The 27,705-nt window shown below is 39.2% G+C and overlaps 2 protein-coding genes across 7 annotated transcripts in view; one reads left to right on the forward strand and one right to left on the reverse strand.

The window, feature by feature from the left end:
* LOC122573572 overlaps positions 1-16,316 on the reverse strand; it is a 65,053-nt gene extending 48,737 nt beyond the window's left edge. Inside the window, exons 1-3 of one of the 4 annotated variants that reach the window (XR_006318778.1) lie at positions 16,068-16,283; positions 15,572-15,694; positions 14,547-14,903 (exon numbers count right to left, since the gene is read on the reverse strand). Coding sequence is in view for 3 of the 4 variants with exons in the window: in XM_043740117.1 (XP_043596052.1) it covers positions 14,547-14,669 (123 nt within the window). In the remaining variant the exon portion in view is untranslated. Of the gene's footprint in view, positions 1-14,546; positions 14,904-15,028; positions 15,183-15,571; positions 15,695-16,067 lie in introns of those variants that run through there. The other 3 variants (XM_043740117.1, XM_043740118.1, XM_043740119.1) reach the window with 3 other exon arrangements.
* Positions 16,317-16,436: 120 nt separating this feature from the next.
* Positions 16,437-27,705, forward strand: part of LOC122573565 (fasciclin-3) — a 344,421-nt gene continuing 333,152 nt past the window's right edge. Inside the window, exon 1 of one of the 3 annotated variants that reach the window (XM_043740099.1) lies at positions 16,437-16,748. In XM_043740099.1, the coding sequence (XP_043596034.1) occupies positions 16,664-16,748 (85 nt within the window). In that variant the 5' untranslated portion in view covers positions 16,437-16,663. The remainder of the gene's footprint in view (positions 16,749-27,705) is intronic. The other 2 variants (XM_043740100.1, XM_043740103.1) reach the window with 2 other exon arrangements.

A 27,705-nucleotide genomic window follows, 5' to 3' on the forward strand; every position in this document is an offset into this window, starting at 1 on the left:
CTCCTGCACTTAAGCTTCAATGAATTATTACTCTCTGCCATTTACCGCATTCACTTACACCGCCGCATTATTTTCGTAAATTGCCACACTCTCGTCTGCGATACACTGCTTCGAGCTATACGTTTTCACGGCGCACGCGAAACCGTCCGCATTCTCGTGGTGAATATTCGAGCGAGGTTGGAAACATCGAGAAGAAAGAAAAAGCGAATTTGAAAAAGAGTATAGTAGCATAAATAATTCGTAAACATGAAAAAGATAAAAGAGAAAACGTTCAGTATACTCGTATCGATCGTAACGTTCGTTTCTCTATCCAAATATATTTCTTAATGCAAACGAGACTCTAAATCACATGGAAAATAGGATCGGGATTGAAAGAAAAGAACAGACACTCGGATGCCCTGGTTTTTCGGCTCGAAGTGACGTACACCGTATCGAGATTAAACTTTAAGGTATCACGTGAAACCATACCTTCCCCGTGAGAGTCGCTCGTAACTCTCCCGTATCGGATCGGTGTCTCCGCCGGGGCCGTGAAACCAGGGTAATATCCATTTCGAGGTGCGGCACGTCGAAGATTGATCTCTTTCTCTCTACCTGCTTGCCCACCGATCCGGAAGAGACTAGGATCTTAAGCAGTAACATGGAACAGAAACTGACTTTTGCAATTGTACTTTTCAACAGCCATCGACCGACATTTCCTTTCTAAACTCTATGCTATCGAGTTCAAAAATTCTCATACAATATCTTTCAACTATAAGATAATCTTCAGCCAACGATTCTACACAGATTGTTATTTCGGAACTTTGGATTCCGTTACCGCGGTTACTGTTTCTGATATTTCAGGCTGAGTCTGTTAATTCGGTATATCGAATTGTATCGTTATTCTGATTTGTCGAATCTTCCTTTTATTTCTTATAAAAAGGATTTTTGCTCATTCTTGATATTTTGCTATTCTATATTTTGATATTCTTGATATTTTGATATAATCGAAGGAAATGATGCCATTGGCATAGAAAATCATAGCGACACAAATGTTCAATGAAAGCGTTGACTTCCTATACGTATCAGCGATTTCTGTATCTTACACGCCGTCGCATTACTTTCAGCGGAAGTCAGTGTTTTTCTGGCACGAAGTTTGGCCGCTTTTGCGGAGGCAAAGTGAAAAGGAAGACGGCAAGTCTTCCATGATAAACGTCCACATGCGCGTCTCGGTTCATATACCGAAAGTGAATGAAAGTTGGCGCGCACCAGGAAAAGCAAACCGAGAAAAAACCTCGAAAGACCGTCAAGCGTTTGATTTATAGACGGCAGCAGTGGTGCGCGAAATCGAAGTACGTGTCGCCTTTATCGCCAGTCCCGTTCATTAACGTTGAATAAATAAATGTTACGAAGAAGAAAAAAATATATGGGTTAGAAGTACAGCGCGAAAGAGTGGAGGGAGAATGTATGAAGAGAACGCGAACGAAAATAAATGGTAACAAATGGAGATACTCCAACCCAGAATCGATATACGGACCTAGCTTTCGCCACCCGTTATATTCTGTCAGATTCCATTTTCATCGTGAAAATACATTTTACCCGAAGAATAATCATCAAAACTGGTTGCATCGAGGCGACCAAATTTTCTTCCCTGTCGTCGTTCTCGAAATTTCGCAGAGCCATCATAGTCGCGAGATCGCGGTATCACGAATAAAGGTAGAGAGCAATTAGTCGAAAGGCAAGGCGAAAGAGACGGGGGACCGGAAATTTTTATCATCGAAGTCTAGAACGATCGATGCCGAACAGCCGAGTCGTGTGTAATTTCAAACGAGAAAGCTAATGGAAAGTTTCATCGGCGAAACGGAGATCTGTTTTAGCGTGAGCTTTGCGGCCGATCGCAAAATTGACTATCGATTCTGAAGCACCGAGTCTCGTTTCTCGTCGAACCGAAGCTGGCACGCGAATTATTTTAAAAGCTACACGCGAAGCACCAATCAGGGCACGCCTATTATTTTGACGTGCGATTTTCACGGTGTGTAAACACGTTAAGTGATCTTGTATAATTTGGAAAAAAACATTTCATTCTCATATTTAATCGTCACGTATAGCCACCCGAGAAGGGAAAAAAAGCCACTCTCGTTCGACGAAAAAATTGTCGTCGTTTCCCGCGTACGAAAAATCAGATTCATTGATATTTATCTCTCGGTTTCGAGGGAGATCGAATGGACATAATATTATCGTTGCAGAACGTTCAACTTTAATTTTAAATCACACTGCACTGTTTTGCGTCGAAATAGTTCAAGAGGCATAGAAAACGGCATAGCTGAAACGTTGATCGATCGTTGGTCGGATATGTCCGGATTGCTCATGACAAATGTTTATAAAACGATCAGCTTGCAGGAAAGCTGATAAATCGGTAAATAAATAGCGTTACCCGTCACGTATCTAAAACACATGGAATATTTCCCCTGGATCGTTTGCGCAAATGATTTTTTAAAACAGATAAGGATATTTGTCGAAATACGAAATTAATTCTCAAATTTCGAATTAATACCACGCGCAAATTGACACGAATGTAACATAAAACACACATAGACATACACTTACATATATCCAACACCGACAACGTTGGAATACACGAAATTAGAGAATCATACAGTTAGCAATGATTTCAATTTGTAATTTCGCACTGAAGTTTGTGTTTGAAAACTCGATCCATGCAACGATCGCGTGAAAACGCTTACCCAAAATCGCGATATTTAACTACCACCTATCCGATATACTTGACTAGTTCGCAGTTTCGGACGTGCACACGATGTATGTTTCGGCTAAATGTTTGTGAATGTGGTAAGTCTCGGTGTTCTGTTACCGCGAGAAAAACACGTGGGAGGTATATGTTTAACTGGTTCATGTACGACTATGTACGTTTTTGTTACATAATACGGTTAAGTTCGAGGTAATACGTCACAAAACACGACGGTTGTTAACACGTTTGATGTATACTCTGAGAAATTCAGAATGAACTATTCTTCCCCTTTAATGGAGCGAATCATTATCCTATTTTATAGTCGTGAACGAACGTTAATTATCAGGACATTCGTCAAGGATGTATCAGCGTGACAAAACCAGTACAATACAACGATCCTTGCAAAACTTGACGAACACGTAATTCTTTTCGCGTGCATTCACGACATAGAGTCGTTAAGTTTAAACGTCCCTTATCGTGCTGGCAAGAAATTATTGTCCCGGAAGGTTATCTGATGTTCCGAGTATGATGTTTTACAAGTAATAATATGATAGTTAAATGACTAATTTCCCCGATAAAATTGGCTCGAACAATACTGGACGCGTGAGTTAGTCGACCCAGAGAGACGTGAAAAAGATACGAACTCTATACAGTCGTCAAAGCCTCGTTGGGAAGAAAGTAATAATCGTTATGCAAAACTGTACTTTGCTCGAGATAACTGGTGAGGGCCACTTAAAAAAAGGCTCTTCAACCTCGAACGCAACCACCAGGGTGACTCTCCGGTGTCTTACATTTTATATAATTCGAGAAAGAAAAAAAAAAAGGAAGGAAGGAAGAGAGGAGGCGAGCAAAGAATAACAGTGGACTACGATAAGCTCTGGTATGAAATTAAGACAGAAGGGCACGTGGAACGTGCTATCAACTTAGATAGTTACTCCATTTTCCTCAAGCACCAATGAAGCACGCGTTATCAGCACTTATGTTTATAACATATTCAGTGGCTGTTTCATAAAGTTCCTTGAAAGAAAGCAACCCATCGTCGTGTTATCGGGCACGAGAATTTTTGTACAATGTTTTATTACTCTCGTCCTTGAATATACATTTTATAGTGGTGCCTGAAAAAATAAATATCATCAAAGGTCACGTTGTACGAGAACTGTAGCCAGGACGAAACGCTTTTACAGCATGTTTGCTCGCACAGCTCTATATAGTATTAGTTTTGGCAGCTGATATTGGTGATTGATGAAGGTCTGGCAGGGACACCGATTATCTAACGACGTTCGATGTACATAAAAAAATATCATCTATAAATGACATCGAGGAAGCATTTGGGTCAGGTGTAATTTGATTCGGAAAAACCATTACGCCTTCATCGCATTTTTGTATAGGTTTTAAAAATTTTTTTTGATGCTGATAATGATATTAATCTAGACGTAAGGAATGTTCGTAAAAATGTTGCGTAAAGAAATTGTTTACTGGATAATGGATCGATGAAATTAGAGAAACCTAGTTGCAAAACAACAAGTTACTAGAATATTGCATTTTAGAATAAATACAGTACTCTATTACTTTAACGTCATTATTAATCAACGATATTCGTTGATTAATTCGTTCACATGGAATTTACCTCCCGAATTTTATTAATGAACTCGATCTGCCGCCGAAATTAAAGTAGAACGATTGAAACGATGCACTGGCAGCATGCGCTACGCGAGATCACCAGAAACTTTTCATGCTTTCCCCACCTTGCATTCATCGCGTGATTTTTAATTTTATCCTTTTATGGACGTAAAAACAACTCGTAAAGAAGAATATAAAAGACACTATAAACCAATCTAAACGAATATCTAACAAGTATAAATAATTTTTTCAACTTTACGTAATTCAATTTCCAGTTCAAAAGTTAGGAGAGAACAAATTACCTAACAAACATAACATCTGTAGTTAAATTGCTAGGTAGTCTAGCTGAAATTGCATGAGAACTTATGAATCCTTGCACAAAAGTTTGAATACAGCTACGTTTGTTATACGTGGTCGATTACATCGTATAATGGAATTATAGTTGTTTTCGACTGACAGGATTCGGAACATCCATGTAAAGAGAAGAGCGCGCGACATGAAGAGAGGTTGGAGTTAAGCATCGCTGAGTAGAAGGGATGGAATACTTAAAAGCCTACCAGGCACATCATAATGTTCTCATTACGTTTTGCTCGTTCACTTCCTTTTTAGATTTTAATGCTTTCGTCACAAGCATCGCTACCGTGGAAATCAGGTCAAATAATGTTACTATGGTACCGTTGCAACATAAATTATACGCGAAAATTATCAACAACTACCTTCAAAATTAAATTACAGAACGATTAATTTATCACGAATCAAATATTTTATTTTATTTTAAACAATTAAAAACAGAAATAAAATTATTACATTTTATCGACTATATCCTATATTTAATATTCTACTAGAATAAAAGGTCCACATAGTCGAAACACGTACGCAAAATGATTGGACCAGTCGCTGTGAGCAGTGGTGTAATTTCGATTTTCCAAGCTGGTCTTCAGGACATCCCCGAGGAACGATGTAAGAAAATTAAGCGTCCCAATGGGTTAACGTTGCCCCTTATAGTATGGATGGAGAGCTATCCTGTTTTTTTGCCACCACCCGAGTTCACTTAAAAGAGTTCGTCTAATTTGCAGGAGGGTGAAAGGGGGAAGAGAGAAGAAGGCAAGTGAATGCCGACGCGATTCAGCTGGTGCACAGGATGACCAGTGCAGGAAGAGGACGGTGGTACAGAGACGGTCAGTAGGATTTATGTATGAGACGCCACCAGGGCTTAGAGAGATAAATTAGTCGACTTGGCAATAAAAAGTCGACTCGCGGATAGCCTGGATTACACGGATGTACTGCCAGGGAATCGATGGTACTTCTTGCCATCTTCTTCCCGTCGCCCTTTCGTTTACCAAAGTTACACGATTCCTTTTTAACATTCTGTTTTTCCCTTGAAGTTCTCTTTTAGAAATCTCTCTTCAGACGCAATTATAACACTGACATGCACAAACTACTTCAATTTTAGTTACCCTCTGTATAATAAGAAGGAACGATTTATCAGTGATAAATCAGCGGGCGGTCGAGATTATAAATCGCTCGACTGCTTGATCGTCGACTAACATTTTCTCTGATTTGAGGATGCATTTATGATGTTGACGCATAACATTGTCTTTGAGTGCGGTGACATCATTCTTTCTTCTGAATGAACACGCGTGTAAATCTTAACGCGAGAATTGCACGTGGAGTCCGCGCGTGCAGGAACATCCGCCTCCTTGGAAGAGATTTCCAGAATCTTGGAAGTCACATGCTCCTCTGTCCGCCGTATTAATGCCAGCACAATGAAATTTATTTCCCGCGCATAAGCGATCAAGGAACGTGATATAATATCGAAGTTCACATCAAAATTTTGGCTGGTTATCAAAGTTATGTTACTGATACTTAAAATCATTTGAAAATCATGGAGGATCATCAACGACGTGTCATTGGTGATCGAGGTCACTTGAAACTGTTAATTATTATTCATGAAACTCTTGTCGCGATGGCCCAATGTTATTTCACTTAATCAAAGTTAATTAAATTTACGTTCCACAGTAATTGGTTCTGAAGTTGTGGCGGCTTTTCTGATGGCGTAAAGAAATATTGGGTTTAGAATTGGTTTTGTTTGTTATAACTTGCATTTGTGTGATGTTGCAAGTATGGACATAGGTTAATACGAAAGGACAACAAATTGCATTCTGTCAGGCGGAAGCGTTAATTACAAAGCATGTTGCGATACGTAATCCATGATTGAGCAGAACCTCGTGGATTTAGTGTACATTGTTCTTATATCACACAGGAGCATGTTTCTAGTTGAAGAGGTCAGGGATATCCGTGGTGAAATATTACGGATTGCGTTTTCTAAGTTTCTCTTAGTTAGAAGTACTAACGAATGTGATATTGAACGAAAATGCGGTAAAAAATGTTTTCAAATTAAATGAAAGCAAGATCTCGTTGCAGCACATCTTTACTCTCGACATATGAATCGTACAACAAAGTAAACGAATCTGAATACGAATAATATTGTACTATCCAGAACAAAGGAAGTTTCATTTCATGAAACAAAAATAATATTAGATTTTAGACGTACAGTATGTTGATTGTATTTTCACTGTGGAATAATGTCGGCAGAAAAACATCATGTTGAAAAAAATTACGTTTCTATGCGTTATTCAATACTGTTACTTCTTTTTAATACGTTTAATTTTCACAGAAAATACAGGTAACGACAAAGAACTGTGGATATCATTCTTTGATCCAAACATTTTTAATTATTATTGTAAGAAACTACATTTCCGATCGATATCCACGACTTCAATAAATTTATCGGCTGCATCTAAGCGGCTGAATCGAAATCACAACCGTATAAATAATTTCCAATCAGCATTCGAACGAAGGATCGATTTTTACATTGTACTGTTATCTGCTGCTTACTCGATTTGTGGAAATCACCGCAGTACCAGACGGACAATAAAAGTAGGCCACGGATTTATTCAATGGCGCTTCGAAAAGTAATAATGCACCTGAGGTTGTGCTATATTGATAGAACTCGGACTCGATTCGTCCGAAGCCGCTTATTAGTTGTTCACGGGCCGATGAAAACGAAGGAAATATCACGACCCTCCACCGCGACTAATGATCAACGGTGTCTCTTTTATAAAGCTGCTATCTCTACTAATTTTTAAAGTCAACAACCAGTCCATTTATCAGTTTAATTGACTAACATTGCAGGGAACGAATGAAAACGAAACGAAAAATAATAACGGTTTATGCCAATGAAATCTCCGATGTAAACGAAGCGATCTGAATTAAATACCACAACCTGAGAACCGTAAATTAACCATTAAAGGTTGTTATGTTACTTTTAACCAGGACTTCAAATAATTTTCTCCGCGTGGAATTAAGAAAGATTTTTTAATAATTTGACCGCAGCCTCGTAATTTATGTTGTACCGCGGTTCTTCTGGTGGTTAAGCCGAATTAGTTAACAGTTTCGCATAATTAGGCCATAAGGAAAAGCTAGCGTGCCTTCTGTGCTGCTGTTCCTCTTTTTCTCTCTCTCTCCCTCTTTCCCTTTTCCGACTTGACCAGCACTTCTCGTTGAATTTTTCCGTATATTAACGCTTTATTTTCGCAGTTCAAAGAAAACCACAGCGGTCGGATATAATTTTCGTGGTTTCGCCGCTGCGTTATCTCGACATGGTTCCGATCGATTTTACCAACCCATGCTTCCCAGTTTTTGTTCCGATACATTTAAACCTTGCAACGTGGCTGGTATATTAAAAAAAAAAAAAAAAAAAAATAACGGAGATACCGATCCGTGTCTCGCGGATTGTAGCTTATCAATTGTTGGTTCAATTTTTCCCCTTGTGTAAATTATCGCGAATATTTCTCTTGTGTAAAATTCTCATATTTGATCGCTCGCGTCCGTCCGATTTATGCGAATGCAACACAATATTGGTCGAGATAAAGAGAGGATCGCTTAATTAAGAAAGCTTCGTAAGGCTGAAGGCGTTGGAATTGAAGGAGGAAAATAACATATATGCGCGAAATGCACGAATTTGATTTAATCCCATTCGATCGTATTATGCGTATATACGTGAAGTATTGTGTCGTGGGAGGCAAGTTCCTGTCAAAACCAAATATTGAAAATCGAAGCCAGACGCACAGCACATGGGATTCAATAGGGCCTTCATATATCCAATTATCGGCTTCCTTATAAGATCACATTGTATGAATTATACATCGTATATCGTTGAGTGGATAGAAAGTCACATTTCACGTAACAACAAGCCATGGGAAAGATAATATGTTGCTTATGGAAACGATAGTTTGCACAGTTATTTATCTAGTATTTTTTCTAGCTAACTCGTTATCGCTTAAGAATTATTAGCGTGTATTTGTCAGGTTCCAGCTTACGTTTATCGATTTACATTGTTACGTGGCCAGTATCCGTCACTAGTCGGCCAGATAATCGATCAAAGTTATACGGATGGGTGTTGATACTGGCGTGGTTTATAGATCATGGCTAGTTTATTCGATAAATATTTAATATTCTATCGTGCAAAGTTAAAAATACCCGTGAAATTTAATGTTAAAAATTATTATTATCGTTTACACCACGGCCAATATCGAATCAATCAATGTAACCGATTTTCAACGAGATTTGGAATCTCATTAACTGCTTCCATTTCCGCTCATAATCCACTTCGCAGTTAGTAATATTCCAAAATTATTTCAATTCGGAAATTCAACGGGAGAGTTTTACCATTTAGCAGCTTAACGGCGGGAGATATCGCTCGGATGATACAGACGAATTTCCACACGAATCGTATTAACTTTAAAGAAAACGATTGCTATCCGACACGCCGGTTAGCAATTGCTACATCCTAGTCATTAGCAGAGACAGCAAGAGAAGGAACAAATGGAAGTCACGGTTTTAAACTAAGGTAATCTGATTACTCGGTGCTCGCTAATCTTTTTCTCGGAATTAGAACGAGTGAATTTTCTTTTTAGAGACGAGCCCGTTTCCTACGAGTTCGTGCGACCGTTTCAAGTAAATTCCCTCACTTGCCGTGAAATTGAATCCCACCCTCCGATGGAACTTCGATTCGCAACGAAATAGCCGGTGTAACCTTCTGACATTCTTCGACGCGTAATCCCCTTGATGCACGATCTCGAGTTTTAACCGCAACATTCGTCATATTATCCGACATGAGCTTGATCCCGAAGTTGTTACAAACTTATCCGCGGTACGTGCTTCTCGACCTCTCTGTTCGCTCCTTTTTCGTTGATTGCCCCTGTAAACGGAACTTTCAACGAACTACGGAAATTCAAGAGAAGAAGAAAAAAAGAAGCAGAATTTATCGGTTACGTAAATTTCGCGATCGATTTTGGCAACCGAGAACGCGTGTCGCGAATTGCAATTTGGAATTTCGGCAACGTCCTCGAAATTTATCCATACAGGCGAAAACTAACAATTTTGTACGCATTTGAGGAATGAGATCGCGGCGGGCGGTGTAATAGCACTATTCATTGAACATTCGAAAGAGGATTTTACGGGCGCGCTGTATCAAAGTACAGCATGCAAATGCGATTATGCCCATGCGATACAGGAGTGGATCGATCGTTCGACTCTGGACTACTATCCTTTTAAAGTGAGTGCAGTTAATGTTCCGCAGTTAATGTTCCCTTTTGTCGCGTAAAGTTCGCGGACATTCCGACGTTTTTGTACGTCCCGCAGCTCGATTTCAACAAATTGAGATTCGATTGATAGACACTCGTTCAGAAATACCATTCGAATATCAAATGTAAAAACTTTCATTCACATTGAGTGACATAACCAAGCGGTTTAAAATATAAAGTAATTTACATTACTTTTACTACGCTACAATACTAAACGAAGGGTAGGTACTTAATCAGACCAGTTGTCCAACTGAACATTAACAATCGTTGATCACCAGCTCAATTCTATCATACATAAGTGTTCGCGATCTATGATTTGCAAAACGCATATCCTGTTGCTGACATTCATGGATTTCGCTCCACCAACCAGATTCACGTGCTTCGACGACGTGCAAACGCGCGGCCGTATTCACTGAATCGTTAATATTTTCGCGACGTCATTATGCACAATTATTCCACAATTGCGCCCAATTTCTAGCACTACAGGGAACCACGTCGAAGTAGTTAGATATTACGTAACGACACAGCTGCGTATTGCCCATTAATATTTTGCGCTTGTCATCGAAATTCAATTTCCGCACGGTGGTCAACGTACACCGAGAACTCTAATTCAGTGTCTGTGGTTGCGTCAATCAACTATGCGACTGGCTAACTTGTTAGAAATAATTAACGGGTTTGTGAGCTCCAAGGGATGAACGTATTCGTCACCAGATAAAACATGTCCTGCTGTCCCGATGTAATTTCATTCGCTCGTATTTTCTTAACTTATCCTGCCTGCCGTTTAGCGAATTACGATTTATTGAATTTTATATTGATTAAATAAATTCCTGTTAAATTCTCTATACTAGTATCGTGAAGTGGGAAACATCGTCGAACATAATGTCGAAAGATTTGTCATGGTTTATTTGATCGTTACGTTGGTTTAAAGACAATAAACAGCTCAAAATTATGCAGAGCGAACGCGAGAATCCCCTAGTAATAGCTACGTATAGCTGGTTCTTAATCACTGGAGATTATACGCGAGTGGGTGGATCGATCCTTCCATGATTTATAGGTTTAATTTAGTACAGACATGCAATCTAATTATGCTTTCCAATTCCGATAGGCCAGAACGAACGATTTTACGTAAAATCTGTAAAACCCAACTGCTTGAACTCTGATGAAAAAAGAGAAAGAAAGATATGTAGAGAAGAAAAATCTGGTCTAGTTGCAAATGAAAAAAAAAAAAAACATTACAACGCGGTGGTCACGGAGTCGAAGTTCTTGAGTTATGTTGCTTTCTTTCCTTTTATATATCTATGTATATCCAATTTCCCGACGAATACCAGGACGTTCAATTCGTAGGAAACTGCGACCCTGAGTTCGAAGTAATATATTATATATACCTGCACGATAGGTATGCGGGATATTTTAATATCTACATCCGGCGTTACTAACTCAGAGGGCAGCAATCCACGATTTATGTATACACTAGGGAAATATTTGTAGCAATATTAAACGCCTCTTCATGTATACCTAGAATGTCCATATGATTGCAAAACGGAAATTATTAGCCTTCCTCGTAAGACGTAATAATTTGATGTTGTTTAAATAGGATGGAACCAATGTTTATTGGTAGCCGGGTGATAGTCAATGCTTGAAACAGAAACATTATTAATGACGAATGATCTGTCTTGCTATGTAGATCAATCAATGATCCGTATGTTCGTCTCGTAGCTGGAACTTCAAAAACATTGTCATTACTAAGGTATAAATTCAGTGAACAGAGAATTAAATGAACATGGAAACGAGATTAAAACGTCCGAACGAACATTTGAAACGAATGCACATTAATTGTACGTTTGTAATTCATGTGTATCCGATATTTAATTTGGTTTAAATTAAATCATGACAGAAGTGTTGTAGTTCGAGTTTAAGCCAGCGATACCCGGGCATTTGACGACGAAATAGCCCGATTTTTATCGATCCACGTTTCGCCATTATTTGCCCGTTACTGATGTAACCGATACGTGTTAAAACCTGCATCTACTAACTTTTTTCTGTACGGATTTTTACACGGCGTAATTGTTTTTCAATCTTTTTTTTTTTTGCGCGCGCGTGGAACACTTAAGAGGAAACTTAGTTTTGTTTTAATTTGTTTTTTAATTGTAACATATTTTTTATAAATCCTGTTAATGATATTTCAAAGCAGAGACAAATAACTTTTCACGATACTAATTTTAGAGTTCTAGCAATTCTGATTTATTTCTTTAAATGAACAAAGCCGCGGAAACGTTACTAACTATGATTCCGAAATTGTCTAGCGTGTAAAGAGCACAACAATAATCCAGTTACAGAACAACCAGAACAGCCTGGAAACAGTTAACCTATTTTTGCCTAATGTTCCTACCATGATGATAAATGCTAATATTCTTAATAGCATCGCCGTGTACATATTCGCATTAGAATTAACTTCTCGGGTAACGTACCTGTTACATGTTAAGAACCGTGGCTTTATGCTCTTTAATGTTCGCTAAACTAACTTAAAGGGCATAAGACATTTTTCCGAAGGGCTTACACGTTCTATAAAAATTTAACTTCGTTGATGGAAGATCAAGTATTTTGTAAACTGTGTATGCTTGTATGAAAAAAGTCTTCATCAAAGAATAAAATATTTATCGTAAACTTTTTTACACCCGTAATCCTCACCTCAATAACTTTTTAAGACCGCTATATACGTGGCAAAGTGTATACATTATATATATAGATAGATAGATACGCGAGTGTGTACGCAGCTTTTAAAATGCGCTAATAAAATTGTCAGCGCTCCACAACACATAATTTTTAAGCTTTTACGGTTTCCATCGTGAGAGTAACTTCACGATGGCCCATGTAACTGAAGTCGATACACGCGCATCGTGAAAAATATGCACGGTTAAAAAAAGTTACGGACGCTGCAATCAAATTCGATCGGCCAACGAACAACCGGCGTTAATTTATTTCACGCGTTTTATCCCACGCAGTTTATATTTTATAATGCAGCCATTGAGATCGCAATTAATTCTAATCACGGTCTTCTAATCACGGTGTAATTAACTAGAAATTAATGTACATAGATATGGCATAACATGTCCATTATATTATCATAAACGTATTGTAATTATGTATAATGTATTTATGTCAAAAGCAAGCATCATATATAATATATATATAATATCATAGATATGGGTCTACGATTGTTTGCTTTAAATTGGAAGGATTCCACTGTCAATCAAAGTAATAACTAGGCCATACGAATTCCAATTGATTAAATGAGTAAAATTGATTACGGTAATGACGAGTTCGGTAGTAATAGAAAGAACATTGAACGGCATATCATCCAAAAATTAGTGGCGTCGGTTATTTTTTCGTGAACAAGCGATGATGTAGAACCCTTTGATACATATTTGAGTGGTCGATAGATATCATAGATATAGGAGAGTCCATGCTCGTTTCTTAGCCCATATTTCAGCGGCGGTAGTTACCGGTGATTAATCAAAGAGAAAATTAGTGAGCCCAGATCTTGGTTCACCGTATTCATCACGAAGGACATCAGTGTACCGGTATAATTCTGTCTAGTTAGGCGTCTTTTGCATCAACATTCATTTCATGATTCAACTTTAACACACACACATTGTAATAAATAAGAATTTTATTAATATCAGGTACCTTCTTTCGAAATTATAAATTTTATCACAAGGAGAAAAATTTCTCCATTTATTAGTTAAATAATCAATGCAGTGTGTTTATCATATGTACGTGGCTCTCAGGTACACTGTGCTTATATTATAGCATGTGCATGCAATAAAAGTGTTATTACATGTTAGTACTCGTATGGTCGTTTTGGACGACGGCAACGGGTTCGACTGCCTGCCGGTAACATGATTATGTGTACGTGTGTGCCTACACAATAGTTGCCAACTCGATTAGCTGAATCCATAGAAGTGTCCCTCTATCGTGATACAGAAACGGTGGTCTGGTATGGAGATTGCTTGACCGCAAACTAGAACTTTACTTTAAAGATCTTGCTATCCATAACTACTTTAACGATAACGTTAACGTTAGCATGATCACCGTTCGTTATAACTCAACCGTACGATAAACCTAATTCTACGTTCCTAAAGAGAAACAAACGTAAAAAGTTTGTATAACGGTCTGTAACGGTTTGCCAGTTCACCCGACCAAACTACCATCGATTGTTATTGCTCTTTTAATGACAAAATGTTAATCGTAACAATTTCTCCGAAGGAATTATGTACATTTCAAAATGGATAAAAGTAATGAAATTCAAAATGAGATTTCGACGAAAAATTTCTTGATGTTCTCGTGTACGTGCTGCGGAACTTTAAATTGCTATCTCTCTCAAGTTGGACTTTAAGGGAAAGGAAATGAATTTACATTTCGTGCTAAAACTCATTGTAAAAAGAACGTAAAACTTTTAAGTGCACCAGTTAAGAGTATACGCGTACATTCCCCAGGGCCTGTATTTTCATCCACGTAACATGTATCGAGTACGCTGGAAGTGGGTACTATCTTACCTGATAAATTCCGGAACTACGGTTCTTAGTGCGTCTCCTTGGTATATGCTGTTGCAGCTTCTGTGGTCCCAGACGGCACGCCTTCGACATATCGGTCACGTACACCATCATATAGAATCGCATTTGTAAGACCCAGCAACGTTATCGTCGAGTAAACATCGATAGGAAAACACTGTCATAATGCACATGACGATACACTTGCATGCACGCTTCGTGGCTACATCTGCTCTAACCGTGTCGCTCGTTTCACAATATCGTTCTATGTACCTGTGTGCGACCCTTCCTATCTTGACACAGGTTTTAATTTTCTTTTCTTTTACGCCGCGATAATTTCTTCATGACACCTGCTACATATTCCTGTGGGTTATAAACACATTTGTAAAGTATTCGTTTCGTATACTTCATAATTTGATATTTTACAAGCGTAAAGTTTTTATCGAAAAAGATGTCGGTAATTAGAAAACTATGTTCTCTAAACTAACATTACACTGTGTATGTACGAGGCCGTGCCTGTTCCGACATATCTTTAACTTCTTTTCTTCATGTCTTAACTAATAATTTCTTCCTCGACGTGTAACCTCTAGACCGTGAAACGAGGTCTTAAGTTTTTATTTTAACCATGGCTAATAATTCTTGAACATGAAGCTTTTACCAAAGTAAAAATTTGTTAATAACTGCGAATAGATACAGTTCCAATTTCCTTTTTACAATTTTGAATACGAACATATAGCATAATTTTACAATTTAGCGTACCGAACCTAGTTTGTTGTGAAACTTTCACAAAACCTATCGTACGATCTAAAGGAATTAGATGATTAAATTAAATCCGCTCGCGTATGCGGTATGGAATGAAACGCACGTTCAATTTTTCTGCCTAACCTCTAACTGTACATAAAAAGTGTTACTGCGCAATAAATGAAAAAGGTCAATGAAAGATTGACACTATCATGAATATTATAAATAACCGTAAGCATGCCATAATAGATATATATCTGTCTACTTACAAAAGACTTACTTATACTTACTATTCGTATGTGCAAATATTTATTCTCTCCTTTCAAAAGTACTATATATCGATCTCCCTGTCCATACTTGTCACAAAGCTATAGAAAAAACATGGCCCGACATGTTTGACAACATTCTTTTTCCTGTATTTAAACAGTAAGAGAAGAATGGAAGACTAAAGGCAAAAGATTCATAGAAATTAAATTTGGAAACTTCCATAAAATAATGAACTACAATACAATTCGATTATCATGGCACGAAAATATTGCATCCTTGGTTATAATTGTATACTCTATACAATATTTCCTCATATTCATTTATTTTTATCCATCTTTCAACTTTGAGAAAGGTTTTCTTAGAAATCACAGAAATTATATAACATATAATCATATAACAGTCATAGACACATTGTATATACCTGACAAACAAACTTAACCAAGACCGATTATAAAACAATTACAACCAACAAAGATGTCGTTAACAAAAGACTGTCATTAAAAATGGGTACAGACTTACGTTAAAGATTCACTGATTACACCGAAATGACAAAACTCGTTGCTAAATTAGGTGCGTGAACGTCAAGATCGAAATCGTTGAAAAGCTGGGAAACAAAAGAGAGGGCAACGTACGTTCGGTGCATGGTCTTCTTCTAAAGCCATTCTCCAAGTAGAAAATCGTGGATGCGGACGTGTACACGAAATAAACACATAATAACAGGTATACGGTAAAGTGCGTGTGTACGTAGGTTAGGCACGAAAGTACGAAAGTAGGTACACCGTGGACGATATCAAACGGCGCTATCGGGGGATCGAGGCGTTCGGGCGATCTCGGCTTCTGCCGATGTCTCACGAAGTGGGCCGAAAGCAAAGCGCGCGGCAGACGGTCTTCGCGCGCCGAGCTATCTGGTTGGCACTCACGTCGAGTCGGGCACTTACATTCGAATTGACGTCGCACGTCTCTCGTTCTTGCCTCGTTTTATCCTCGTGATTCACACTGACCGCGCTCGCGCCAGTTTCGACGCCGAGTTTTGTGCACCGTCCGGTTGGAACGCGCCGTTTAAATCACCGACAGTTCTTTTTCTCAAAGGAAGTTAGACAGTGCTTTTTTTTGTGATGTGCATGGAATTGACGAGCCACTTCAAGATGACGATCGTCTGGGTCTGCCTCATCGGCCTGTTGTGTTCTACGGCTGTTAAAGGTGCGACAATATCTGTACTTTCTTTCTGTATCTCTTCGGTTTTACGTAATTTCGTGAGATTGTAATTGCACGTCGCGACTATCGGAGCAATATCATAGTGACGTATGTGTAACGGTTTTTTCTGCGACGACAGCGCACGATTCTCGCCGCCATTCCTTTCAATCGATCTATCGAACGGTTTGAAATCTCGTGTTAAAATGGCGTGCAAAAGGCGGGGATAATTCTTGTAGAAAGTATCGTATTTACGTGGAGCGTACTACAAATTGTACGAAATCGTACGATCAAACGCAGTAATTTTATGTCGTTATTACGGGAAGAAGTAAACAAAATCGACCGCGTTTCAAACTACTTCACAGAAAGGTCGCGTATAGCCAACGACGAAATATTATGATGGATCAATGGCTGAATGTTGTGTAACGTTAACGATACCTCTATTGATCACGAACGAAACCGTTTTCCTTGTTGAAATCATGATCGGATTAGTCACCAAGACAGACTGGTGCCAGACTGACATTTGCTTTCATCGCATCGCCGTACTGATGTGATTAAACGAATTATAACTAGTCAGTAATGGTGAATTATTGCTGAGAAAGTTGCAAAAGCAACGTCTAAACGTTCGTTGACTCCTTTGCTCGGTCTAGTTGACCGGCACGATAATTTGTACGATCATTGTTAAGGTCAACCGATGGTCACCGAGATCACGGCCGTATCAATAGTAAAATAAGCGTGAATGAAGTCGGTATCGGGTTATTGAAATACGTAGCTTAGAAAGTCGAAAGTTATCGGGATCCTCCTTCAAACGTTCTCCTTGAAAGGCTGGAAAACGGGCAACATAGTCATCTTTCTTGTAACTTCGACATATTCATAGCTGATAGCTTATCTCGGGATTATTTTCCAAAATAGATACGGAACGATTGTACTCTTCTGAAATAGAGGGAAGAGATTGGGAAATTGGAGATTCGAAGAAATTATTGAGCACTTATCTGAACGGGGAGAATGTTCCGTGTGAATTATTCTAGCGCGATAATGGAAGATTTATCATTGACGATACGCCACTTTATACATCCGTAATCTTCTTATGATAATAATATCTATTTTGTTATTTTACCTGTTTGAATTTTTTTATTATTACTTATAGAAATGACATTTTCGTATCCGTATAATCAGGAATTATGGTACGGTGTTGTAACTGGTGGTCTGTAGCGTAGATATTTTCTGTATTTTCTAGAATTACTATTATGTATCTGCTGTGGTTTACAACGCGCTTCGACGTTCCTTTTCAGTTTTCGTAACCTTGACGTTCGTTGCTATTTACTTTTCCATCCGTTCGTGCTCATTCAACTGCGATCGATACACGATAACTGCGTATAAAATATTCGCTTTGCAATCATCATGGATGAAATTTTTTATTGTCCTCATTAAATATACGTGACGCAATCGCAACGAGTTTAACATGCTCTAAATCATTATAACGTCCAATGATCTCGAAACTGTGGAAACCGGTTATGCGGTTTCGACTTTCGATACGTATCGTAGAACGGGCTAAATTCGCAGAGGGAATTTCGATGTAAACTTTTCAATGGAAACTTTTGTTACTACGAAGAAGCTTGTTATCCTGGTTAGGATGCTGCGACGTTCAGGGTTAGGACATTTTCCCTTGATGGTTTATAAATTTTGTACTGGTCGGATGGTATCTTGTTTGAATTCGATTACCATGCAAAATAGACCACCCTCGTCCGCTTTCCCCGCGGTTATATTATTTTTCTCGATGTCAGTATAAAGTAAAACGAAACAGATACTTTCCCTGGAAGTAGGTATAAAACGAAGCGAGAGTCTGGTATTTATCGATCTAAGGTTATGAATAACGCCCGGTATCAAGCACAACACCAGCTTTTGTTGTACATGGTAACAGAACGACTCGAATAGAAGTAACTGTTTATTGCCGATTGAGTTCTTGCGATAGTTCTTGCTTCTATATAGAATTCAAGAATATCGGTACGGTTATGACAACGTACTTAACGATTATGAACAATTTTTCATTGAGTAATATCTTTATTCCGGCATTACTTTTTCTTTCTTCTCTCTCTCTCTCTGAAATTTCGCATAGGTTCGCCGTTTTGAAGCTCTAGATTAAATCAAATAGTTGATAAAGTTAATAAAACGAGAGAAAAGTGGAAGAGGTGGAGAAACTCGTGTACTAATTAATACACTGTTATATCATAATTACTCTCTATAAACTTTATTACCGGTAAGAGCAGAAAACACGACGACGAAAGTTTCGTGTGATGAAGACGAAGTATTTGTTTAATACATCCGGTCACCACGACAACGATAGAGACGTGCTTCCCTGACAAAGATCTTCCTCACGACAGCCCTCGTAGAACAAAAACCGATCGAAAATTAACTACCTGACGCGTGGAAAGTCAAGGTGAAAATTATCGTCGCAGAATTACAATCTTGGCCACGTGCATGGCATCGTGGAACGCGTCGAGGGATACGCCTCGTATACACGGAAAGTTTAAGGTTACATTTACACGAAATGCCTTTCCCTCTATGCGACGCGAACTTAACTCGTGCTTACCTTGAGCTGTAAAGAAAGGTCGATGCAAATGATGTAATTGAAAATGCTAAAGATAGTTTCTCGCTCCTACAACGCTGCCTATATAAGATTCATATCTCGTAGAATCTCGGCTCATACATACAATCGATCTTGTTTCCTTTATTTTTCGATATCAGCTTTTCACATTCGAGTTAGACATTTTTTGCATGAAACGCTGATCTTTAAGAAATCTCGCATCGTAGCTATATATCTGGCAATCTGAAATTCTGGAAGTCGCAAATGCCAGGATGCGAAATATTCCTTCTACGTTTTTTTATCGCGATTCATCTGCAACACGACCACATCCTCTCGCCAGAAGAATGCATCTCGATTCTAAAGATTCGGTGAGTCAACGTTGATCGATGAGTACGAGTCATCGGTCCAAGGATAAGGTCCGGAGCATTTGTCTCTTACGCCGAACACGATACTGCCACACATTCGCTGCGAATACACCGACTATACATATATATATACAGGTCGTTTCAGGTTCTAGATAATCCAGTTTCGTAGCCCACGCATACCAATAGTAGACATAGTTAATGTACGACTTACAGTCGGTCAGAGACCCCATCAATCCTCTGGATAATTTCGACGAAAATTACCGAGTCAAAGAAGATTTTATCTAGGCAATCAGCCTACAAATTGAGCAAGAGATAGAAACGTTACGATACGTTATTAAAAATACAGCAAGTGGTAAATAAAAGTAGAGTTTGTTAAAAATTCGTGTTCGAGTAAAATTGGTATCTATGTATTTTTAGTGGAAGTTGCAGTAGTTCAAAAGTAAGGTCATGAATGTATTATCGTACTAATAAATTCAAAAACAACCTTATCTAACATTTTAAAAGTATGATTATTATTGATAAGCTGATAACTTTTCCGGGGCAGCTGAAAAAATGATTCACTAGTGTAACGTATAATCTACTTCCTGATAACAAAGAATTTATCAGCTTAATTGATACCGTACATATAACTATCCCGTTACATAGCGAAATTTATTTCAGAAGAACGTAGGGTGTCGTTCAGAGTAGAACAAATTGACGACCTAATTGTGCTACGCTCCTGATGAAACTAGAGAGACTCTACGTACCACACATTCTTTTATGCTTATGACATATACAGTTTCTGTCACATAGACGTTCAATGTTATTTGATTTTTTAGTTTCTGCGGATATTTCGCTCGTTTATATTCTGTTTCATTTACAAATGGAGTACAAAACGATACACAGTAGAGAAATTTTGGCTATGATATTACGTTTATTTCTTAATCTTTATGGCAGGTTTCTACGAAACAAACACTTTTACTTATGAAAGCGTCATTTTTTATCATTAATCCACGAGTGATTGAGCGAATGACAAAATTTAAATAAATCAATAAGTAAAATGATAGACAGACGCTACGCCGTAGAATTTCGTAATTAGTGTCAATATGAATAATAAATAGCAAAGGAAGTACGTAGCGAGCTTACCGATGATTCGCCTACTTCGCGGTAAAATGATTCATCTTATAGACACGTTTGCGGAATCCTGACTTACGTATTACATTCGTAACACGGCAAGTCATTAAATACTTAGCCCATTTAACGACCCTACTTATCATAATCTCGATCGTCGATATTCCCGAAACTTAACCGAAAAGCCTGGTTTCTTAACAACTGTTATCGTTACTTACGAACATTTACATATCTTCCGACTGAAATTAACTCGTTTCATCGATTTCATATCCATAATAATACCCATAGATTCTTCTATTATTACGGTGTATTTATTTGCATAACCATCAAGCGATGAAACGGTACGTGGATTAACTATGGCTTGCGTAAAGGCACGTAACGTTTCGTCACAAGTACGACCTACTCTAACGGTCGTTGACACGTTTCTCTCCTTCGTCGAATCGTTCTCCCTCGACCAAATTAAACAAAGGACTCACAGGCCAAAGGGACTGCTATGTTACAGACGACCTACGTCGAAGGGTCAAAGCAGCCATAAAGATCCAACGGTCAAAGTCATACGGACCGAAAGTCATTTAGATGCGGCGGAAAGAAGGTGAAACGCCCCGTGAAGAAAAGTTACGTGGCAGGTGCGTTCCTCGTTTCTGTGTACGGACGTGCGTGATGTCCAACACACGTTCGCTCGACGTAGGTGCGAGCAGAGTACTATATATACGCCTATGACGACCAACAGGTTCTCCTTGAAACAGGTTTCGGTACCTATTTTCGGCCCTCCTTCGCTGTCTAAACTCCTCAAATTACGCTCAGCCAAACTATGATCGCTCTTTCTTTCCTGTAACCTTCAGTAGGGCGCGCAGGTCCCGTGCTCAATTAAAACGCGTGGATTATGGCATTTTTTTTCCTTATGTATTATAACGCCGTTCGTAAGTACGTTCAGTCGGCCGTGCTTGGAACTTGTTAGCTTCTGGATAATTTAGAGGGAATAGAGAATATAGCTTTATGGAGTGTCTTTGTCAAGACGGAGTTAGTTATTAAATTATTTAGTTAGCTAATCGCGAGTGAGAGTACAAATCAGCTAATCGATTGAAGTTCTTCGATCTGTTGGCAGATTCATTCGGATTAATTAAGTTTTCGCGATATTTTGACGCAATAAACTTGTCTTCAATCGAAGGACGTTGACAGGGTTGCGCACGATTGCACACGCGTATCTAAATACACATCGTATTAAAATACATTATTCGAGCGATGGTTATGTACGGTAGCGTCATAATAAAGGCATTTATATAGTTTGTATGAGTGCGCTGTTCAAGTGATGCATACAAGCGACGTATATGAGCACGTACACGAGTTTCCACGCACCTATGCACGCATATGCATAGCGAGGTGATCGTGTGCGGGCCTGTGCAGCGTATTTCATACAGTGTGATACGTGGTTGAGCGTTTTCTAAAGCGGTCAGGCCGTTAAGCTGCCACGAAAATACGTAGTGCCGTGTCGGACTGTGTACAGCTACGCATAATTAATGAAAATCGAGATTCAGGGTGATATGCATTAGTTGTGTACACGGTGGCGCTATTACCGTTGCTGGGTTAACGTTTATGGTTGACGATTTCAACGTAGATATCGTTTGATTGGAACGAACGAAGACCGTCACTCGGTGGAACGATGATTCACGCGAAAAGAACTTGTTCATTGTTGCAGATTTATCGAGCGGTATATTGCATTTAGCTACGGAAGAAACCACAATATTCTAGTATAACAAACAATATCTTAAGTTGCAGTAAACCAAAAGTTATTTTCTCTGCTGTGAGTGATATTATGCAAACCTTGGATACCACGCCTTTAAATGTACGTTATACTTATCGATACATAGTTATACCATGTAGCTACTCTGTTTTAATGCAGCAAATGCGCTGTTCCACTATTCACCTACTTTTCAACCGATCGAAGCTAAATTTCAATTCCTGTTGATACGTAGTTTCGTGTACAATACACTCAGTGGACCCTGATTCTCCGGCGATACACCGCTCGTGGGTGGCAAATGGTTAGAACTAACGGAAGCAAATTAGCTGCTTAATCGATTTAAGTTCGTAGTAGTATGGCGGTCAAAGAACACCGGGCTAATTTAACAGCGTCAAACGTTACGCGCGAGCTCTGTTAATCGGCGGACATTCGCGAAGGGCTTAATTGTACGTGGCTAAATAGATGAAAGGAGGATATTGACCCGATCCTAAAGAGCACATGGTCACGGAAAGGGACCTCGTAAAGTGCACGCGAACCAAACGCTCGCAGTCTCTCGCAACTTTCCCTCCCAATAGTTACGCAATAGAAACCATTGTACGCAGCTCCGTTAGCTGTCTGTTAAGTTCCTCGTTAGACCGATGAAACCTTTCCAAGTTTTACTATTTCCAGAAATTATTTTCGAGAGATCGCTCGACGTAGGTATCGATTTATTTAATCGTTCGTTAGTTACAAAACAATGCTTTAACGCGAAGCATAACGCTTTAACGCGGACGACACGAATCGTCAAAATCTTTTACCTTTCCCTCCTTTATATTAGAGATTAGATCAAGTATTTCATTTTCGATACGTTTTCTATGTAATTAAATAAGCTGTTTCTCTTTTTTCTAAACGATCTAATCACGTCTTAGCTGTCAAATTGTAGATTCCACGAAAGAATATCAAGGCAATTATAACCGCAGTACGGTTTTCGCAATCGTGCCGAGTCGATTTTTCTTGTAGCGAATGCAGTCGTAGACGCGAACCACGACACGACATAGGCAGGTTGCCAAGTTTTCCTTTGATCAGAGATTCGCGCGATATACCGTCTTGATTTTATGAAAGCCCAGCAAATCTTCTCAGTCAACGCTGACTCAGTCGCGATACCCATGCGAATACGCGTGATCATTATCTATATCCGATAATCTCATTAGTGAACTTTGTTCGTGCGTACACGTCATTGATTTTTAATCGAATTTCCATCCGATTTCGCGCTCCTTACGCGGTCCAAACGATTATGCTACACATATGTACATAAAACGTTGTACAATCGTTAAAAAAGTAGAGAAAAGGCAAGAGATATATAGTTAGCGGTGTATCGAAGACGATAGTCGGTGCTGGTTTGTATTTAATGGTATTTGTTGTAGGTAGTCCGTGTCGAAAATATATATCGGACGAGATAAATATCGGCCGTGCTATCTGAATTGCAAATGCAATTCGAAATCGGCGCTTTCTTTTTACAGCGTGTATGTACCTCGTTTTTCCCATTGATCGCGAGTTCGTTCGTAACGAGTCTTGTTCTGACTTCACATTTTCCGCGATAGCATCGCTTGTTTGAAATGCAATTAAATCAACGTAATCCGCGTGTCGTGTGCATCTACTACCGTTTTGAAAAATGCCGTAATTTGCGAGCAAAGAAGGAAGTGGCTTACACATGCAGATATGAAAAACGTGCCTCGTGTTCCGAAAAAAAATCAACGTCGAACCGCGGGTATGTATCGTTATCTGAACATTGTACGCACGACTTGACAGGGTCTTTTATGCACGTCACTTCTCGAAAATGTGTAGAACGGAGGTATTTACCCAAGTAGAAGTGCGTGCGTAGTATCATGTACACGTGTTGCGTGTTAGTATAAACCACGTAACTGTTGTGGCTAGCGATAGATTTACCCGTAAATTCACGTGATTCGTGTACAAGGCCTCTCTTAGTCTTATGAAAACCGAGCCACAAGTTCGATCCGAGTTCTCCGCTAATGCTAGAAAATGTGATTTCCGAGCGGCGTCCGTTTGTATTGTGTAAATCTGCATGGGGACTCCGTAGGCCCTCGGCGCGTTTATCATCGTGGAATTTATTTTTCTTGGAACCAGGTCGAGGCCTATTGTTCCCTGGAAAACTTTCGAGCTCCGGCAAGCGGCGGCGTCGGCTGGCGCTCGTTGATGAACTGGTCCTCGCTTCGATAGTTTCTGCGTTACGCCCATAGTTTTCAATTGAATCTATTCACGTCAGCAATACCCACGGGTTGCACGAAATCTATTCTATAACCGGAGGAGAAGCAATAAGCAAGGTCGAACCACTGAGCGTATTTCTGACGTTATTAACCAACGAAACGTATTGTTCAATTTCTAGTATGCCAATCGTAGTTAATCAAAAGGTCGACCGGTAACAAAGAAAGCAAAAAGGAACAAAGAGGAAGAAACAATTACGCGAGGGCACCCGCGGAGAGCCACTGGCTGTTAATTAATACGACCGAGTAATGGCCGCTAATCGTGTTTAATTCGACGTAGAATGTTAGCGGAATTTGCGTGAGCAACTCGTTCTCGTGTCTTGTCCGTTGTAAGAAGTCATGTGAAGAGCCACGCGGTTATTCAAAAGAGAAACACAAGCAAATATTTTTTAGCGACAAGGTTACATACCCGGTATGTGGACGGGCTACGTGGACATCTACGTGCTACATACGTAGCCGATAAAGGCAACAGCATGCCTACAGATCACTACACTATTATATTCTTCGAGACTAGACTTCACGGGAATTGGAATCGACCGTACCTCGTATATCAGTATCATTTTTCCGACAGAAAATCGATCAACCGGTTGCCGTACTACGGGAAATCGCAAAATATGCCTGGCATAATTTAGAAGCTAACATACAGGGGAAGGATTGCCTCTACGGCCTGATACTGAAGTTTCTCTTACTATGATCGAACCTTTCTATTTATTTTGATTGGAGGGGTAAACGCGGAAATATGAATTCACGCACGAATATCGGTTCCGCGTAATGGATCCATTCTATATGGAAACACGTGCATTTTTCATTTGATTTGTTATATCGTGTTCGGAATAAGACTGTATATTTTTATTGTTTCATTGCCATACATGTAGGTATTGGAAACGTCCGCGCTTAATAGAGTTGACATTGACATACGAGCGATCTCATTAGCAAGTACAAAGCGTCGTTGTCTTCCTTAGGCAATTGGCCTTATTATCGCGACTAGGTGAGGATCGATTCCGAGGTTTCGGTTCAGCAATCGCATTCCACGAATCGATGACGGTGATTCTTATCACCTTAGTTGCATCTGATAAATTAGCGCCGTTACGTTGTTAGCCAGTTCTCGGCCGAAAAGCCAGAAAGTTTCTGCCAGTGGAGCGCAAAGAAGGCTGAAAGAAAAGGAGAAGTAGAAAGAACAACGGAGTATTGTCGCTTCTATGTCTGTCGGGACGAGCAAGGTGGATCTCCCCGTGCCACGCCACGATGAAAGTCGTGACTCGACTCTTTCTTCCACTCTGATACTTCCTCGTTTGGCGCTGCGACGAAACCTCGATGAGACTCGGTTTAGAACTTACCATCTTTCTTTTCAAACGGACATAATTGCCTTTTCTTGTTTCGCGATTCAATGCTCTTTCGACATACTTGAACGAATTTCCTTATACTTTCTTTATCGTTATCTTCTGATCGACGTTCTATTTATACAATAGAAAGAAACGACCAACATTTTCATTTTCTTTTATGGAACCTATCGATCCCTGTATGCGAATCAGAGCAGTGAATTTCACGTTCTCGTTTTAAATAATTCGATCTAAGAAGAGCGACGCCAGGTTATTCTAGCTTGTATTTGGATATTCTTACCCATGAGTGTGACTTTATATTTCTTAGTTTACTATGAAATACAGCATACTGTATTTCATGGAACAGATAAAAGGTCCGCAATCGTCGCACAATCGCCAATTCCGCTAATTGAAACAGCATGGAGCAATTTTTACGATCGTATACGGTGTAATTTACATTTGAGAATTCCTATTTTCGCAAAGTAAGTACACACAAGCGCACCGTGCGATTGCGTTTTCATTCATCTTCGTTATAAATTGTAATTATGCTAATTAATGTCGTTTGTTATTACATAGCATAGATCATGATTTATAATATCGCGCGCATTTGTTCCATGACCGAAAAGATATGATCGTAATTAGCAAAAATCCTGGCAACCGCGAATCAATCGCGATGAATATTAAATTTTGTAATTATCCGAGTACTTTATTATGCAATTAGAAACGGAGGACAACAAAGCAATCAATTGACGATGCGAATATTTGCGAGTATCGCATATTGCATAACTTATACAGCTAGAATTTTCCACGCTGTTGATTTCATGTCATGGCAAATCTCCGCGCGTCGCAACATCTTTGTAATTTCTGTCGGGAGAGACAGCGGGAAAATTGAAACGAAAATTGATCGCGTCGTTCCATTATTCGATGATACTTCTTATTTTTTGTTCTTCGTTCGTGCAAAACTCTCTGCGCGGGTTCGATGTAATTTCTTCGCGAGTCTTCCTACCCTTGATTCGTCGTCGTTTTTCAATTCCTTCTTCGATACAGCAGATCGCATTATTCTCGTTAATCTACGCTTCGCGTGTTGGAATTACGTGCTCGTACATCCAATAATTTCTTACACTTGAAGCGTTTTACAATTTCAACGGTTTTGCCAAGCAATAAAAATTGTTTCTCGATATACAGATGGATTTCCGTATCGTTCTCTTGCCGCTCGAATGCGTTTCTACACCGGATGTGCGTTCCGTGAGCAAAATTACCGACGGCTCGCGCGTTCCATCACGAATCAGTTGTTCCCAAGGTTCATCAAATGTCGATGCTCGTATGCACAACTGTCGGAGCTTAAATATCGTCACGAATTTTCGTTAGAAAAAATGCCTCGCGCGTCTGATATGTATTTTAATAAGTTGCGTAATTTCTGTGTCGTACGAAGGAACGTTGCTTCGATCGTAATCCTTCAAACGTCGATTCGAGAAGGGTTTTCGAGGGATAAAGGTAATGGAAACGAATCGAAAGATGCCGAAGGATGCAGTATAGAGGTATACGCCTATATGTCGATCCACGATTTCGACTTGCAAAGATACTCCTTC

Source organism: Bombus pyrosoma, linkage group LG12, assembly GCF_014825855.1.
Source record: "Bombus pyrosoma isolate SC7728 linkage group LG12, ASM1482585v1, whole genome shotgun sequence".
Lineage (NCBI taxonomy): Eukaryota > Metazoa > Arthropoda > Insecta > Hymenoptera > Apidae > Bombus > Bombus pyrosoma.